This window comes from Oryza sativa, chromosome 7 (genome assembly GCF_034140825.1).
Source record: "Oryza sativa Japonica Group chromosome 7, ASM3414082v1".
NCBI lineage: Eukaryota > Viridiplantae > Streptophyta > Magnoliopsida > Poales > Poaceae > Oryza > Oryza sativa.
Window position 1 is genome coordinate 8660624 of NC_089041.1, and position 17409 is coordinate 8678032.

The following is a 17409-nucleotide window of genomic DNA, read 5'->3' on the forward strand; positions in this document are numbered from 1 at the left end:
CGCCGTTCCCGTCGTTGCCGTCGACCCGGGGTGAGCCGTGGACCGCCGATTCGTTTCCCCCTTCCCTCCCCTCTCTCGGGCACCGCTCCGCCGCGCCGGTGGTCGCCGGCGGCGACCATCGGGGCGCGGGCGCGCCGCCTCCCGTCGGCTGTGCCGGCGTGGCCGCCTTCGGGCGCGTCCCGCGGCTGCCATGTGGGGCCCGGCCGTCAGCCGCCCGCACCCTCGGGTGCGGCTGACGCATTGGACCCACGGCGCTGGCCGGTGTGAGCCGGGTGCACCCGGTCCACCGTGGACCGTGAGACTGCCGCGTGGGCCCCACTCCCATGGACCCGGTCCGCGCGCCCCTCCCCTCGGCTGACGCAATAAATCCAATTTTGAATTAAAATTTAAATGAAGAAATTCGCAAATATTCATTTAAAGAGCATATAACCTTCAAATGGCCATAACTTGGCCATTTGAACTCGGAATTGGACCGTTCAAGTCTCTAATTTTTCCTTAAGAAGTTAAGAACCCATTTTTGTGCTTTGTTTCTGCTTGTTATATGGAGTTTATTAGAGTAAAAGCCTTTTCTTTTCCGCTGGTCGTGTAGACGCTGCAGCTTCGGAAGATCCGCTCTTCGTGGAAGTTGAAGCCGACGTTTGGGAAAGCGAGCAAGGCAAGTCACATCATCTTTGAACATATTGAATCCCAGTTTATAAAATTATGTTGATTTAAATTATTGCATTATCGCTTTATTTAAATTCCCGCGTTATCACTGTTTTATTTAGCCATGCCTATTTACCTTTGTTATGACCTTATTATTGTTATTGTTATTATTTCCTTGTTCACCCTAGAATAAACAAAACCCCAACTAGTGGACACTCTACCCATAGTACCACTAGTATAATTTTAGGTAGATGCTTCGCTGATTAATTAGGTAACATTAGGCGGTTTTACAACTCTAGACTTTGGGATATTCATATCACCTGGACACTTTGGAATTGTTGGTTTATTGTGGAATGGGATTCACACCGCCCCCTCTATTCAAAATCCCCAAAATGGTTTTAGGCTGGGCTCGGGGTGCATGGTTTTGATAGTAGCACCTCGGCCATATAAGGACCGGTCTTCGGGCCTCTGTTGCAAAGCACTACCGTACTTCCACATGTCTAGTGGGTAAGGCTTAGTTTGTGGCTCAGTCTGGTTATAAACAAAAGTACACGGATGGAGATGGACGAAGTCGGGGGTCGATGGACATCTCTAGGACAAATGAAGGCTACACGAGCTGCGGCCCGGTAGTCGAGATGTCATGGCACAGGGCTGGTGTCCTGCTGCTAAGGGCTCAATCCTGCCTACCTGTCCCGGAGGTTCCGGCCGTAGGTGGGGTTGGGTCGGTACTCTTGTCTATGGCTAGGATGGGTTGGAGACTATGTCACGTCTTCCGTCCGTATACCGTGGTGGTATGTGGCACGTGGTTACACGTGAGGAAGATGTGTCTTGTGGGTAAAGATGTACACCTCTGATCAGAGTATAATCTATTCGAATAGCCGCGCCCTCGGTTATGGGCAAGCCGAGCAATGTACCCAAGTTAGTGTTTTAATTCTTAAAATTTGCTCAACAACTAAATGTGGAATGGTTGGCCTGGGTTGGCTTGGGACGAGCTGGGACCCAGGGTCGGGTTGCCAGTTCGGTCTGAATCATCGTAGGCCTTGGGTTAAGGCAGGTTCGTGCGGGTTCACGACCTTGATTAATAATACTGTGTAGCTCTAGGATCGTCTTTTTAAAATGGCTTTGGGCAACTAAGTGACTTTTAAATGCTGTTTTCTGCAAAACTTAACCCCTATATCATTACCCCTTGTACCCCCTTGCATTAGTCGTGCATCTGCCGGTGTGGCTTGCTGAGTACTATGGTTGTACTCATTCTTGCTCTATCTTTCTCCCCCCTTCAGTAAGAGAAGCTTTGGAGAAGAAGTCTTAGGTGGAGTCTTGGCTTATACCCCAGTTGAGCACCTGTGAAGATGGAGCCGTAGGCCCGCTAGTCCGCTGCTGTTTATTTTTGATTGTCAGGCCTTAAGTGCCTTTGTAATAATGTAAATATTATCGATATAATAATGATGTGTCTTTTATATCATGTTTGTATGGTGTACCCCGGCTTTTCCTGGGACGGGGATTAATACACTAGCGTTCGGGAAAATGAAATTTTCCCGGTCGCGACAAGATGGTATCAGAGCCATCTCGACTGTAGGATAAGCCAAGTGGATAAAACCTAAGGACATATTTTATAAATAAAACTATTTGCGAAAGTTCCTTTTTTCTCCTTCCCCTAATGCTATTTGCAAAAGGTTTACTCCCTTCTTCCTTCTTCGGATTTCAACTAGTACTAGATGGTCAGGTCAGTGAAGAAGAAGACATCGTCAGTTGTTTGCCGAAGCTCCGGAAGACTGCAGGATCCGCTAGCGAAGTGGAGGAAGCAGTGAAGCCAGCTGTGAAGCAGGAGTGAAGATCTTGAGAACCCGTCACAGAACCTAAGCCACCCTCTAGGGTAGAGTCGTTAGTCGTGTGTTTCCTTGCTTGTGTGTGTAGCGCGTGGTTTGCATCAGTGGGGTGTGATGTAACCATGCTAGGTTGTTTGCTTAATCAACTTGCAGAATAAGCCTAACACACATCATAACAGCAAAAGACTTAGATCTGTTAAGGTCCTATCCTTAGTTTCTAATCTGTCTCTCCCCTTTGTTTTCCCTCTCTCCCTCTCCAAACCTTTGCAACAGATGGCTGACAATGAGAAAGGCAATAAGGTCAGAAGTCAGGACATTGGTACCTCGAGCTCCCGAGTGAATGAAGCACCAGACACCAGTTGTGTGACACTGGTCCAACACCTGATTAACCAGAACCGATTGCTTATAGAGATACTACAGCAGCATCAGACGCCAATTCTGAACCTGAGTCAGATACAACCTCAAGTGCAGTTGGAGGCAGTCCAAGCACTCACACCACAAGTCAGCATGCCGCCAGCATCCCGAAGGACCCATGGTGACGTGCCACATGTTGACTCAAAAGAAGCAAGTATCATTTGTTTTATGTGTGATGAGCAAGGGCACTATGCAAGGGAGTGTCCTCAGCAGAAAAGAAAAACACCAATGCGAACCGAAGATGAAGTCCGTAAGATGATCATTACCAGCACAAAATGGCCTCCACTAGGAATGACAAAACGTCAGAGAAGAAATACCTTCCGAGGTGCACCACAGTTGACAGAGCACCTTTTAGCTAATGGAGGTAGAGTGTCTGATAGTGAAGATTCAGATCAAGTCTCCTCAGATGATGAAGATGAAATGGAACGTAAGGCATGCTCTCGTTGTGGAGAAATCGGTCATGTTGCCAGCTCGTGTGCCACTACATGCGTTCATTGTGAGGAAGACCATCCACCCGACAGGTGTCCAACGAGCAGGATCACTTGTTTCTTTTGTGAAGGAACTGATCATGTACCAAAAGATTGTCAATTCAGTTTTCTGCTGACGAAGAAGATGGCTAACCAACCCGCCAGTTCCAACGGAGAGAAGCATCAAGGCAACACCAATCCTCGCCAAGATTACAGTTTCAGCCTAAATCCAGTGCCAGGACAGAGGAATCAAAATGAGAAAAGAAAATGCCGAGTCCGGGAAGATATCTGTTGCTTCAATTGTCAAGGAATGGGTCATTTCGCCGACAAGTGCCCAAAACCGAGAAACGTAGCTGCCAGCACGTCAGTCCACGCAACTCCCTGCAATCAGAAGCTTGCTCCTCAGCGAATTGTCATCCATGCATCCCGAAGCAGTCCTATAGCCCGCGTTGCAACAGCTCCAACTCCAGCGAGTGCATTACCACAAGGTGTCAATGCTCAATTTCAGCCCCAGCCATCAGTTGACAAGACAGAGGCCAGTATCGGCATTGTACCTTTGGACGTTCCAGCACAGCAGCCAAGAAATCAAGTACAAGATGAAGAACCCGAGCGTAAGAAAGTTATTGTCTGTTACAACTGTAGTACCTGTTAAGGAAGCAGACATGCCAATCGCCAAGTGGTCACTGGAGCAAATGCAGTACCTGTTAAGCATAGCGCTAGTCAGAAGCAACCATAATACTCTTATATCAGTGTTCAAATACTTTTGTTTTATAGTTGTTCCCCGTCAATCATGTAATAACAGAGAAACATGAGATAATGAATGAGTTTGATAAGTTTATGAAGGATCCATGTTAAGATTGCAAGTGCTGTGAGTTGTGTACATTTTGTTGTTGATTAGGGAGACCTAGGTTCTCATTTCCGTAAGCTCATAATCTATTATGAATCAAATAACCTAGCGATTGATGGCGAAGAAAATCAAGTGATCAACCAAAGAGACATTTGTTTGGACTAAGAGTTTCAGATGTGTCTTCTTCGGATCAAAGGCATGCACCCGTTGTGGAGAAACTGGACACGTTGCTAGCATGTGTCTCACACTCTGCACTCACTATGAAGAAGACCATCCACCAGGGGAGTGTCCCACTCGCAAGGTGACATGTTTTCTGTGCGAAGGAACAAACCATGTGCCCAAGGATTGCCAACTCAGTGTGTTGTTGACCAAGACCGCAGAAATCCAACGAACAACCCTACGATTGTCTCATCAGCTAGTCAGCTCCAACAGCAACATCGACGATATCATCCACAGCACCAATGCTCCTCCTGCTCCACCTAACTCTGCAATAAATCATAGCAATAATATCTTTAGCACCAACCATTCTCTGCACCGACAGCCTCAGCAAAGAATTGTCGTCGATGGAAGAAGTTGTGTCTCTCCCCGACCTACTCCAGGCCGAGCAAAGGGCAATCAACCTCCGGAGGGCGATACCAAGCAGAAGACCGCCATCCGCTTCAAACAGCAATCAGAAGGAAGGTTCTCCTGTGAATGATAGCAATATGCAGTCCTATCACATCATCACAGAACCAATCAAGGATGATGCAGTCACTAGAACAATGCCAGCTATATCTCTCCAGAATCAAAATGAGCAGCCACGCTTGTGGTTTTCAGTTCGCTACTTATCATTGTGTAATCGAAAGTTTGCAGCAATCATGTAATAAATAAATATATTCATGTCTATAAACAGTGAGCTTGCTATGTTTATGGATGATTCATGTTGAGGATACAATGTACCGATGATAAGCACCTTTCCTTTTTGTTTAAGGCAGTGCCTTGTATTCGTGTAATAAGAGAGAAATGTGTAATACAGACAAGTTCTAAGAGGATTCTATTGGAAGATGCGGATATGTGATCATGTGTATAATGGTTTACTGACAAAGGAGACCTAGGGTCTCGTGTCAGAAGAACTATATTCTAACCTCGAGTTAATAACCAACCTGTTGATGGAAAAGAAAACCAATTAAACTGTGTTGGGTTAAAAAGCCAATGAGACAGTAGTTGGGGATAGGAGTTTGGATACGCCTTTTACAGATCAAGATAAGGATTGTTGGATGAAACCCATAAGGGTACCCGCCATGCCTCTACATTGATAAGTTCGGATATACCTACAAACAGTTAAGAAGATCCAGGAGACATCAATATTTGAGAACATAGTAGTCGATGGTTGGTAATTAGTCTATCAGGTATCAGAAAAGGGTCAAAGGTGATATGGCAGAAGAACAATTTGGATGCTCCCCATCTCGAGGAAGCACTAAAGATGATCATCGGCAATTAAACCCTAGTGGCATAGATACAGATAGCAAGCAATGTATTTCCCTGAAGGTAGTCAGTGCAGCTTTTTGACAAACCACATCAAGGTTTCACTGAAAGGCAGCAAGCCAAAGGACCTCATCGTCCCCAGAAGCGTCCGCAATCCACATTAAAGAATACCACCTGTTAGAGATAAGCCGAAAGAAGATTGATAAAAGAGATTGGCAAAGATGTTCTCTAGCATGAAAGAAGTAGGCCGAAAGGTGATTGATAAACAGAAACATGCTCTGCATCGCTCAAGGAAGACCCCTGATTGTAATTGCCCCGCAACAGTCACCTTGTCATTAAGTAAGCAAGATGACCTAGGTAAAAGTGTTTCTATGAAGGCAAAGAGTGAAATCTTCAACTCGGTATCAGATGCTAGACGGAGTGAAAAGTGCAAGCACCGGTTACCAGGCAATGCCATGTCTTGGGAGATGATCCAATGGGAAAGAACACATCAAGGTTAAAGGTGTAAAGGAATACGTTGAATGCTAACTGAGGACAACCTGAAGATAATAATGGGAAGTAAACTGAATGTAAAGAAAGTGAATCCGAGTTGCTTGTTCGTGAGAGCTATTCCCAGTTATGAATCAAGTGATATGTTCGAAGATAATCTACAGAGGTCAGATTAAAAGCACATCTAACAACGAAGCCTCAGATTTGGCAGGATAATGATTAGACAATAACAAATCCAGCAATAAAGCCATTTGGGAAGACGTCAAAGTATGTCAAGTGGGATAAGTTGGTTCTCTTGGGAAGCATAATTCAAAGGCAAAGTTATCGACCCTTGCATCAAATAGCAGAAGTAGCTATTACCCGGAGACCGGGAAAGCTAATATGAGGCAGTTGGTGGCAAGTTAGAAGTGAATGACAAGCATGATATTCTTATGATGACAAACATGGTATCCTAGTAATGACAAGCTAGTGTCGACGCATGACATGAAGTGGTAACTTGTATGAGGTTGACTCCGAAGATATGAATCATGAGAAGTTCTGGAACGGAAGCATCATTAAACTACCGCAACCTAGTCTGAGTCAGCTAAAAGGTGCACCCTGGTTCAAGTCAGGTGAAGAGAAGATTCCACCCGCAACAGGAGGTCAAGCCAAGCAGTTCCGAGTGGTGAAGTTTTGCTGAAAGTTTGTGAAGACGGAGCGGAAGAAGTCAGACAAGAAGAGAAGACCGCCCAACCTATCTTCTTGCTAGCCTCCTCGAATCTCGGGGACGAGATTCTTGTAAGGGGGGTGGATTTGTCACGTCCTGATAAATTCATCCCGAAATAAAAATTATTTTCTAAAAGGAATAATAGAATTAATTAAAATTCGAAAAGAAATTGGCAAACACTAAAATACGTACAAGAAAAATTCAAATGTGGCCCGGAGAATTTTTGTTAAATTCTCCTTGGTCTAAAAGGAGCCCTCAAATTTTAGTGGAATTTTCAGAGCACAAATAATAATTATTAAGAAATAAACAAAGTTAAAATGATTTTATAAAAAGAAAAACTCTAAAAAGTTCCCTTTCCCTCCCCCTCTCCCCCTTGGGCCGGCTCGGCCCATCTCCCTCCCCTCTCCCTCCTCTCCCCGCGGCCCACTCGGCCTCTCCCCGCGCGCGCGCCGCTGACGGGCGGGCCCGCCCGCCACCCTCGATGACGGGTGGGGCCCACCCGTCATCCCCTACCTCCCGCCGCTCCCGCCGCCTCGCCCGTGCCCTAGCGCCGCCGCCGCCGCGAATCCCGCCGCTCCCGTCCGTCCCGCGTGCAATCAAGAGGGGGGAAATATTCCCCGTGATTCCCTCCCTCTTTCCCCCCCCCCATTTTTCCCTCCCTCTCTCCCTCGGATTCGTTTGGAAACTCCTCCCCTAACCTCGCCGGCGCATCAATGGCGGCCGGATCTTCCGCGCCCGTTTCCCCCTCATCCGGCCGCTCTCTCCCCCTCCCAACCCTATATAAACACTCCCCGTGCCTCCCTCCGCCGTTTCCGCCACTCGCCGCACTCTCTCTCCGCCGGAATCGAGCTCGCGCCGTCGCTCTCTCTCTCCGCCGTCGCCGCCGAGCTCCGGTTCGCCGCCGTCCTCGCCCCGGACCATCTCCCGCCTCGGCGCCGCCTCCTTCGGCTTCGCCGCAACCTCGCCGACCTCGTCCACCTCTCCGTTTCGGTCGCCGACCGCCGGAACGCCGCCGTCCCGGTCGACCCGAGCCACGCAGCCGCCCCTCTCCGCTCCAGTCGCCGTTCCCGTCGTCGCCGTCGACCCGGGGTGAGCCGTGGACCGCCGATTCGTTTCCCCCTTCCCTCCCCTCTCTCGGGCGCCGCTCCGCCGCGCCGGTGGTCGCCGGCGGCGACCATCGGGGCGCGGGCGCGCCGCCTCCCGTCGGCTGTGCCGGCGTGGCCGCCTTCGGGCGCGTCCCGCGGCTGCCATGTGGGGCCCGGCCGTCAGCCGCCCGCGCCCTCGGGTGCGGCTGACGCATGGGACCCACGGCGCCGGCCGGTGTGAGCCGGGTGCACCCGGTCCACCGTGGACCGTGAGACTGCCACGTGGGCCCCACTCCCATGGACCCGGTCCACGCGCCCCTCCCCTCGGCTGACGCAATAAATCCAATTTTGAATTAAAATTTAAATGAAGAAATTCGCAAATATTCATTTAAAGAGCATATAACCTTCAAATGGCCATAACTTGGCCATTTGAACTCGGAATTGGACCGTTCAAGTCTCTAATTTTTCCTTAAGAAGTCAAGAACCCATTTTTGTGCTTTGTTTCTGCTTGTTATATGGAGTTTATTAGAGTAAAAGCCTTTTCTTTTCCGCTCGTCGTGTAGACGCTGCAGCTTCGGAAGATCCACTCTTCGTGGAAGTTGAAGCCGACGTTTGGGAAAGCGAGCAAGGCAAGTCACATCATCTTTGAACATATTGAATCCCAGTTTATAAAATTATGTTGATTTAAATTATTGCATTATCGCTTTATTTAAATTCCCGCGTTATCACTGTTTTATTTAGCCATGCCTATTTACCTTTGTTATGACCTTATTATTGTTATTGTTATTATTTCCTTGTTCACCCTAGAATAAACAAAACCCCAACTAGTGGACACTCTACCCATAGTACCACTAGTATAATTTTAGGTAGATGCTTCGCTGATTAATTAGGTAAAATTAGGCGGTTTTACAACTCTAGACTTTGGGATATTCATATCACCTGGACACTTTGGAATTGTTGGTTTATTGTGGAATGGGATTCACACCGCCCCCTCTATTCAAAATCCCCAAAATGGTTTTAGGCTGGGCTCGGGGTGCATGGTTTTGATAGTAGCACCTCGGCCATATAAGGACCGGTCTTCGGGCCTCTGTTGCAAAGCACTACCGTACTTCCACATGTCTAGTGGGTAAGGCTTAGTTTGTGGCTCAGTCTGGTTATAAACAAAAGTACACGGATGGAGATGGACGAAGTCGGGGGTCGATGGACATCTCTAGGACAAATGAAGGCTACACGAGCTGCGGCCCGGTAGTCGAGATGTCATGGCACAGGGCTGGTGTCCTGCTGCTAGGGGCTCAATCCTGCCTACCTGTCCCGGAGGTTCCGGCCGTAGGTGGGGTTGGGTCGGTACTCTTGTCTATGGCTAGGATGGGTTGGAAACTATGTCACGTCTTCCGTCCGTATACCGTGGTGGTATGTGGCACGTGGTTACACGTGAGGAAGATGTGTCTTGTGGGTAAAGATGTACACCTCTGATCAGAGTATAATCTATTCGAATAGCCACGCCCTCGGTTATGGGCAAGCCGAGCAATGTACCCAAGTTAGTGTTTTAATTCTTAAAATTTGCTCAACAACTAAATGTGGAATGGTTGGCCTGGGTTGGCTTGGGACGAGCTGGGACCCAGGGTCGGGTTGCCAGTTCGGTCTGAATCATCGTAGGCCTTGGGTTAAGGCAGGTTCGTGCGGGTTCACGACCTTGATTAATAATACTGTGTAGCTCTAGGATCGTCTTTTTAAAATGGCTTTGGGCAACTAAGTGACTTTTAAATGCTGTTTTCTGCAAAACTTAACCCCTATATCATTACCCCTTGTACCCCCTTGCATTAGTCGTGCATCTGCCGGTGTGGCTTGCTGAGTACTGTGGTTGTACTCATTCTTGCTCTATCTTTCTCCCCCCTTCAGTAAGAGAAGCTTTGGAGAAGAAGTCTTAGGTGGAGTCTTGGCTTATACCCCAGTTGAGCGCCTGTGAAGATGGAGCCGTAGGCCCGCTAGTCCGCTGCTGTTTATTTTTGATTGTCAGGCCTTAAGTGCCTTTGTAATAATGTAAATATTATCGATATAATAAAGATATGTCTTTTATATCATGTTTGTATGCTGTACCCCTGCTTTTCCTAGGACGGGGATTAATACACTAGCGTTCGGGAAAATGAAATTTTCCCGGTCGCGACAAATTGGTTCTGAGTGATGATGAAGGCGATGATGCTGGAAAATTTGGAAATAAAGAGGCGACCGGAAATCAACCGAGACAAGCCAATCCGAAGAAGAAAACATCTAGTCGTCCCATGCTGAAAATCAGGAAGTCTTCCAGGTATAAATCGTTTGACGATCCTCCTTGTATTGATGCTCACTCATTATTAAAATAATACTGATAGCACAACTCAAACTCGTAGGAAGCCATCTGACATAGATCCTTCTGGAAAGGACTCTGATCTGACTAACATGGAGACGGGTTCTTCAAAAGAAACTAGGCCGACTGCAAAAGATCACCTGAGTGATAATCAACCGGCAACCGATAATGTAGAACCCAGCAACATGCCCCCGACTGGAAACCAGTCGGCCGAAGCTGGAATTGGAGTTAACCAGGAGCCCCCGACTGGAAACCAGTCGGGGACAGAACCAAACCAAGAGATCCCTGAAGTTGAAACTCAAGCAAACAACCCTCTCGGAAAGGATGCCGATAATGATCCAGGATCCAGCTCTTCTGTAAAAGCATAAGAGCCCACTCGTCTCCGACCGGAAATCATCACAGGTAAGCATATTATCCAAAATCATTTTGGTCTGACAAACTTTCTCCAATTGTTTCATCGCTTTTCATAAATGCCTAAGGCCCGATAGTCAGCGACAAAGAAGAAGTCCTCCAGATACAGTCAGCTGAGGATTACCGTCCACCCATTTTAGTCAAGTGGTGGGACGACGATATGCAACCTCAAGGAATTGTGATCAATAAGCAAAAAGAAGATGAGGAAGTATGCCTGCTGAAAAAGGCACTCAGCCAGGCTACCCGCATTGTAAACGTAAGTTTCTTCGTGCACGGCATCAACCATCTTGTTTGCCATTTAGCTCAAATGCCGGTAAAACTGTTTTGCAGAGAATCTATCTCAGGAATGAAGCGAAAACCGCGACCCTGGAAAAATTAGTTCCTCATCTCGGAACCCTTCAGGCCACCAGAGACCAGCTGCACGAAGTCAAAGAACTTGCCAGAAAAACTGAGCATGATCTGAGGGATCGGATTGTCGAGCTCCAGGAATCCAACTTTGAACTAAGTGGCTCATCAAAAGGTACACACAAACTCTGTCCAACTTATTTGTGCTGTCATCTTTGTAATATCAATTAACCAGGGGCAATATAGTGCAAGCCGCCAAGATATCTCAACTGGAAAAGCAGATTCAGACTCTGGAAAACGACAAGGCTGAATTGGCAAGACAGAGGGACTCGGCTTTGAAAGACGTTGAAGGTACTAGCAATCAATACTTCAAAAGCCATTATCTTCTTTATGCTTACTCATTGATGTGAATCTGTTGATGCAGACCGCAAAATCAAGTCGCAGGCTCAATTTGATGTCTTAGTCAACAAAATCAAGAGGCTTGAAGGGGCCAGGGATGAAGTCGCTAACGCTACTACCCCACTCGTCCAAGCCATGTTCTTCAATAACAATGGTCCGAGTACATTCGATGCTTCCGAAATCTTCGACAAGCTGAGAGTTGCTCCCGATACATATTTTAAGAATATCAAAGAGGCTAGAAGTATGGGAGCAAGCCTGGCGTTGGCAATGACCAAGTCTCTATACCCGAGGACCGACATTGACGCCATTGATGGCTTTGCAGACGGGACGAGCGAAGAAGCTGCTCTTGACCTCATCAACGATGCGCAGAAAGCCGCCAATAAGATAGCAGTTTATGTAGTTGAGAGATTCCAGGACAACGACCTTCAGCCGACTGGATCTGATAACTCTGATAATGAAAAAACTGATACCGATTGATGTTATATCATAACAATGATTCTGATGATGATGATTATGATGGAGGCACAATTTGTACAATACCGATGAATTTATGCTGTGCTCAATATTTCAAACTTAACTTCTGATTTCTTAAAAGCTTTTGTGAAACCTTATTGAGCCTAAAACCCGCAAAAGCTATTAAAAAAGTTTCAGTCCTCATTGACTAAGCCAAAAGATCAAGCAAGGCAATGATAAATCAAGTAAGCAAATTGAATTGATAAAAATCACACTCCATTATTATTATAGTTGCCCCCCGACTGATAACTTCAAGGGAAAGCTTGATGTTAGCGGTCAAAATAGGGAAATACAAAAGTAATGCTTAAGCATAAAAACGACGAAGATGCTCGATATTCCAGGAGTTGTCGATAGGAGTACCGTCTTCATGCTTGAGTCGGTAGGAACCTGGCCAAGTGACTTCGGAGACTATAAATGGCCCTTCCCATAAGGGGGATAACTTGTGCCGATCTCGTGTAGTTTGAATTTTTCTCAGAACCAGGTCGCCGACTAAGAAGGCTCGTGATCGAACGTTGCGATTATGATAACGGCCGCAACCCTTGCAAATATCGAGCTGACTGAATTAAGGCTGCTTCCCGGGCCTCTTCCAGTCGGTTTAGATCATCTACTCGGTTTTCTCCGTAGCGCTCATCGCGAAAGTTGCGAAAACGTAAAGATTCAAATTCCACCTCACTAGGCAACATTGCTTCTGCTCCATAAACTAGGAAGAACGGCGACTGGCCCGTGGCTCGACTGGGAGTGGTGCGCAAGGACCAAAGTACAGATTGCAGCTGTTCTACCCACTTGCCGGCATAGGGATTCAGTCGGTCGAAAACTCGTGCCTTTATTCCTTGGAGTACCATGCCATTGGCTCGTTCGACTTGTCCATTGCTCATAGGGTACGATACGGAGGCATAACAGATTTAATGTCGAAGTCTTCACAGAAGTCTTTAAATACTCCACCAGTGAATTGAGTGCCATTATCAGTGATGATCCGATTAGGTACCCCAAACCGGTGCACAATATTGATGAAGAAATCTCTAGCCTTGTCTGCTGTGATTGTGATGACCCGTTTAGCTTCAATCCACTTGGAGAATTTGTCGACAGCCACAAAGAGATGAGTATAACCACCGACTGCCTTTTTGAATGGGCCGACCATGTCAAGCCCCCAAACCGCAAACGGCCAGGACAACGGGATGGTTTGCAACTCTTGGGCTTGTAGATGAGTTTGTCTGGCGAAAAATTGACAACCTTCACATGTCCGCACAATCTTATCAGCGTCGGACACAGCTGTAGGCCAGAAAAAACCTTGCCGGTAAGCCTTGCCGACAATGGTCCATGCAGCAGCGTGATTGCCACAGATACCAGAATGTATATCCTTTAACAATTGTCTCCCTTCCTCCAAAGACACACAGTGTTGCAGAATTCCTGATGGACTTTTCTTGTACAGCTCGGCCTCGTGAATGATATAGAGCCTGCTACGCCTGGAGATCCGCTTGGCTTCATCCTTATCTTGGGGGAGTTCTTGTTTGGTCAGAAATCTTATAAGGGGCTCTCTCCAGTCGGCTTCGATCATACCTACGTCTTGAGTGTCCATGGCCTCGATTGTTTTTCCTTGGTACGGTTGGTTCATAAAGATGTTTAACAAACACTTTGGAAGGACCTGCTTCTCATTTTGAACCGAAGTTAGTGAGTCTGCTTCGTTATTGTGCCGAAGAACGTGGGTGAGTTCGAGCCCATCGAACTTGTCTTTCAACTTGCGTACCTCTTGCCGATAAGCGGTCATGTTATTATCAAGGCAGGACCACTCTTTCATAACTCGATTAACGACCAACTGAGAATCTCCACGAACTATCAGATGCCGAATTCCCAAAGAGATTGCAATCCTTAGTTCGTGAAGAAGCGCCTCGTATTCTGCCACGTTTTGAGATGCAGAAAAATGTATCCACAATATGTAGCTCAATCTTTCTCCAGTCAGGGAGATCAAAACAACCCCGGCTCTAGTGCCTGAAAGCCTCTTCGACCCGTCAAAATGCATGGTCCAATACTCCATCTTCTCCTCGGGTATGTCTTCTTGGCACTCGGTCCACTCGGCGACAAAGTCGGCCAAAGCTTAGGACTTGATCGAAGTTCGCGGCTTGAAGGATATATCCAAGGACATCAATTCTAAGGCCCACTTTGAGATTCGTCCATTTGCTTCACGATTATGAAGTATATCCCCGAGTGGAAACGATGTAACCACCGTGACCGAGTGACCTTGGAAGTAGTGAGATAATTTCCTGACGGTAATTAAAACACCATATAATAGCTTCTGGACCTGAGGATATCTTGTCTTGGAGTCGACCAAAACCTCGCTAACGAAGTAAATTGGTTGTTGGACTTTTTGAACATGGCATTCTTCTTCACGCTCAACAACCAGGACCGTGCTCACAACCTGGGAAGTTGCCGACACGTATAACAATAGCGGCTCTTGCGGATGTGGTGAGGCCAAAACTGGTGGAGAGGTGAGAAGTTTCTTCAAGTCTTCAAAGGCTTTATGTACTTCGGGTCCCTACTGGAAATTGTCTGCTTTCTTTAACAGCTTGAAGAATGGCATCCCCCGCTCGCCGAGTCGTGAAACGAACCAGCTGAGCGCCGCCATGCAACCAGTCAGCTTTTGGACATCTTTCTGGGAGCTCGGCGGTTTCATGTTGAGGATGGCGTTGATTTTCTCCGGGTTGGCCTGTATGCCTCTATGGGACACCACAAATCTAAGCAGCTTCCCTGACGGTACTCCGAAGATGCACTTTTCAGGGTTTAGTTTCATCCTGAAAGCGCGGATGCTCGCAAAGGTTTCTTCTAGATCTGTAATCAAATCATCCTTCTGCTTGGTCTTGACGACTACGTCATCCACATAAGCTTCGACGTTGCGGCCGATCTGAGTCGAAAAATATCTCTGGATCATGCGTTGGTAAGTTGCTCCTGCATTCTTCAATCCAAAAGGCATGGTGATATAGCAGTAGGCCCCAAAGGGCGTGATGAATGAAGTCTTCAAGCAGTCGGATTCCTTCAGTCGGATCTGGTGATATCCTGAGTAGCAATCTAGAAAACTGAGTAGCTCGCAGTCGGCGGTCGAGTCAACTACCTGGTCAATGCGAGGCAACCCAAAAGGTTCTTTGGGGCAAGACTTGTTGAGGTCGGTGTAATCGACGCACATGCGCCATTGCCCGGTCTTCTTCTGAACCAAGACTGGGTTAGCCAGCCAGTCGGGATGAAGGACTTCTTTAATGAAGCCCGCTGCTAACAGCTTGGTCAATTCCTCCTTGATCGTGTCCTTCCTATCTTGTGCAAAGCGGTGGAGTCGTTGTTTGATGGGTTTAGCGTCTTCCTTATCATGTAAAGAGTGCTCAATCACCTCTCTAGGAATATCAGGCATATCGGATGGTTTCCACGCAAAGATATCTTTATTATTTTGAAGAAAGGTGGTGAGTGCGCTTTCCTATTTACAATCTAACTCAGCGCCTATTACAGCAGTCTTAGTAGGATCAGAAGGATCTAAAAGAATTTTCTTGGTCTTGGCTTCGCTTTCTCCACTCTTTGAGATCTTGGTTGCAGGCACTTCTCCTTCGCTTACCGTGGTTGCAGCCAGTCGGATGTCTTCTCGGGCGATCGCGATCTCTCGGGTTTGGGCCATCTCGTAGCTTTCCTTGTCGCATGTGACGGTTTGTTTGATGTCGCTCCGCAGGGATATGACTCCTCGAGGACCAGGCATCTTCATCATCATGTAGGTATAGTGCGGGACAGCCATAAATTTGGCTAACGCCGGGCACCCCAGTATGGCGTGATACGCTGTCTCGAAATCAGTAACTTCGAAGCAGACGTTTTCTGTGCAGAAGTTCTCCCGAGTACCGAAGGTGACTGGAAGAGTGATCTGGCCGAGTGGTGTAGCGGATAGCCCTGGAATGACTCCGTGGAAGGGCGCATTACTCGGTTTCAATTATGTGCGAGGTATCTGCATGTCGTCCAGGGTCTTGGCGAAGCGGATGTTGAGTGCAATGCCGCCATCGATGAGGGATCTCCGAAGCTTGACACTGCGAACCACTGGGTCTAGTACTAGGGGGTACCGCCCCGGGTGGACCACTCGGTCTGGATGATCCGAGCGGTTGAACTTGATTGTTGTCTCTGACCACCGAAGATATTGGGGCATGTCGGGTTGAACAGCGTTAATCTCCCGTTCGGTCAGCTTTTGTTTTCTTTTAGATTCATAAGCTAGAGGTCTGCCAAAGATGTGGTTGAGCTCCTTGCGATGGTCTTGAAAACCTGTCGGGGCATCGTCGTCATCGTCCTTCTTTTTTGACGTGCTTTGATCTCCGTCGGAGGCCTTCCATGCATTCTTGGCGTATTGTTCTGCAAACTGCTTGTAGACGAAGCAATCTTTGGCTGCGTGATTGGAGTTAGGATGATGCGGACATTGGGAGTTCATGACCTTGTCAAAAGTATTGACGCGCGAACGTTGTCGGGAGGAATGTGATTGTCAAAAGTAGTTGCAACAAGTTCCTCGGGCTTACGCTTACGGTCCTTGTGATTGGTACTTCCACCCCCTCCCATAGTCGGCGTATCTTTCTTTGGCTTCCAAGTGGGACCCGACTGCTTGGACGCGATGATGGCATCTTCGGCTTTGGCATACTCGTTGGCTTTCTCGAACATCTGCTTGACCGTCCTGGGAGGCTTGCGCCCGAACTTGCCGACTAGATCTTCGTGACGAATCCCCTTGGTGAAAGCGGCAGTGATGACGTCATCGGTAATGTCGGAGATCTTGTTGCGTTGTTCAGAAAAGCGCCGGATATAATCTCGAAGGGATTCTCCAGACTTCTGAATGACGTTGTAGAGATCAAACTGTGTGGAAGGGCGTTCAAAGGTGCCCTGGAAGTTGGCGATGAAGTGGTCGCGAAGCTCCGCCCATGATCCAATCGTGCCACGGGGTAACCCATGAAGCCAGGACCGAGCAGAATCCGCTAGGGCCACAGGCAAGTAGTTTGCCATGGCTTTGCTGTCTCCTCCTGCTGCACGGATTGCGAGACCATAGACGGTGAGCCAAGACTCCGGATTAGTGGTGCCGTCATACTTCTCGATTCTAGTCGGCTTGAAGCCGGCTGGCCAATCCACTCGACGCAGGTCGTTAGTAAAGGCAGCAACTCCATCCACGTCGTCGTCATAGCGATCCGGAGAATGGCGGTGCGCGTAGCCTCGTGCTACGCGGCGCTGATTGATTGTATCACGAAGATTGACGGGGCGCCTACGAGGTGGGGAGCGAGGCCGTTCAACTCGGCGCTCCCTGTGTCGTTCGGGAGGCGAGTGGACAGATCGCTCGTTGTGGCCCCTGCTCCTGCAATTGTATCCCGCGCCAGCAATGCTGAGGCTTGGCTGGTGATAATCTTGAGACCGAAGATGGGGAACTCGGCTACCAGTCGGCGTGCGGACGCTTGCGGAGTTAAC

At 47.9% G+C, this 17409-nt stretch overlaps 1 protein-coding gene across 1 annotated transcript; it reads right to left on the reverse strand.

Moving 5' to 3' along the window:
* Positions 1 to 15910: 15910 nt before the first annotated feature.
* Positions 15911 to 16956, reverse strand: LOC136357399 (uncharacterized). Its single transcript, XM_066312645.1, has 2 exons — positions 16488 to 16956; positions 15911 to 16353 (listed from the first exon to the last, which is right to left on the reverse strand). The coding sequence occupies exons 1-2, from the start codon at positions 16954 to 16956 to the stop codon at positions 15911 to 15913; spliced, it is 912 nt and encodes a 303-aa protein (XP_066168742.1).
* Positions 16957 to 17409: the final 453 nt, after the last annotated feature.

Bases quoted from the DNA above. Each gene is read 5' to 3' on its own strand.
- LOC136357399 (XM_066312645.1), bottom strand. From the start codon at position 16,956: ATGGCAAACTACTTGCCTGTGGCCCTAGCGGATTCTGCTCGGTCCTGG. The intron at 16,354-16,487 runs GTAAGCGTAAGC...CCAATCACGCAG, and splicing joins AAGTACCAATCACAAGGACC to CCAAAGATTGCTTCGTCTAC.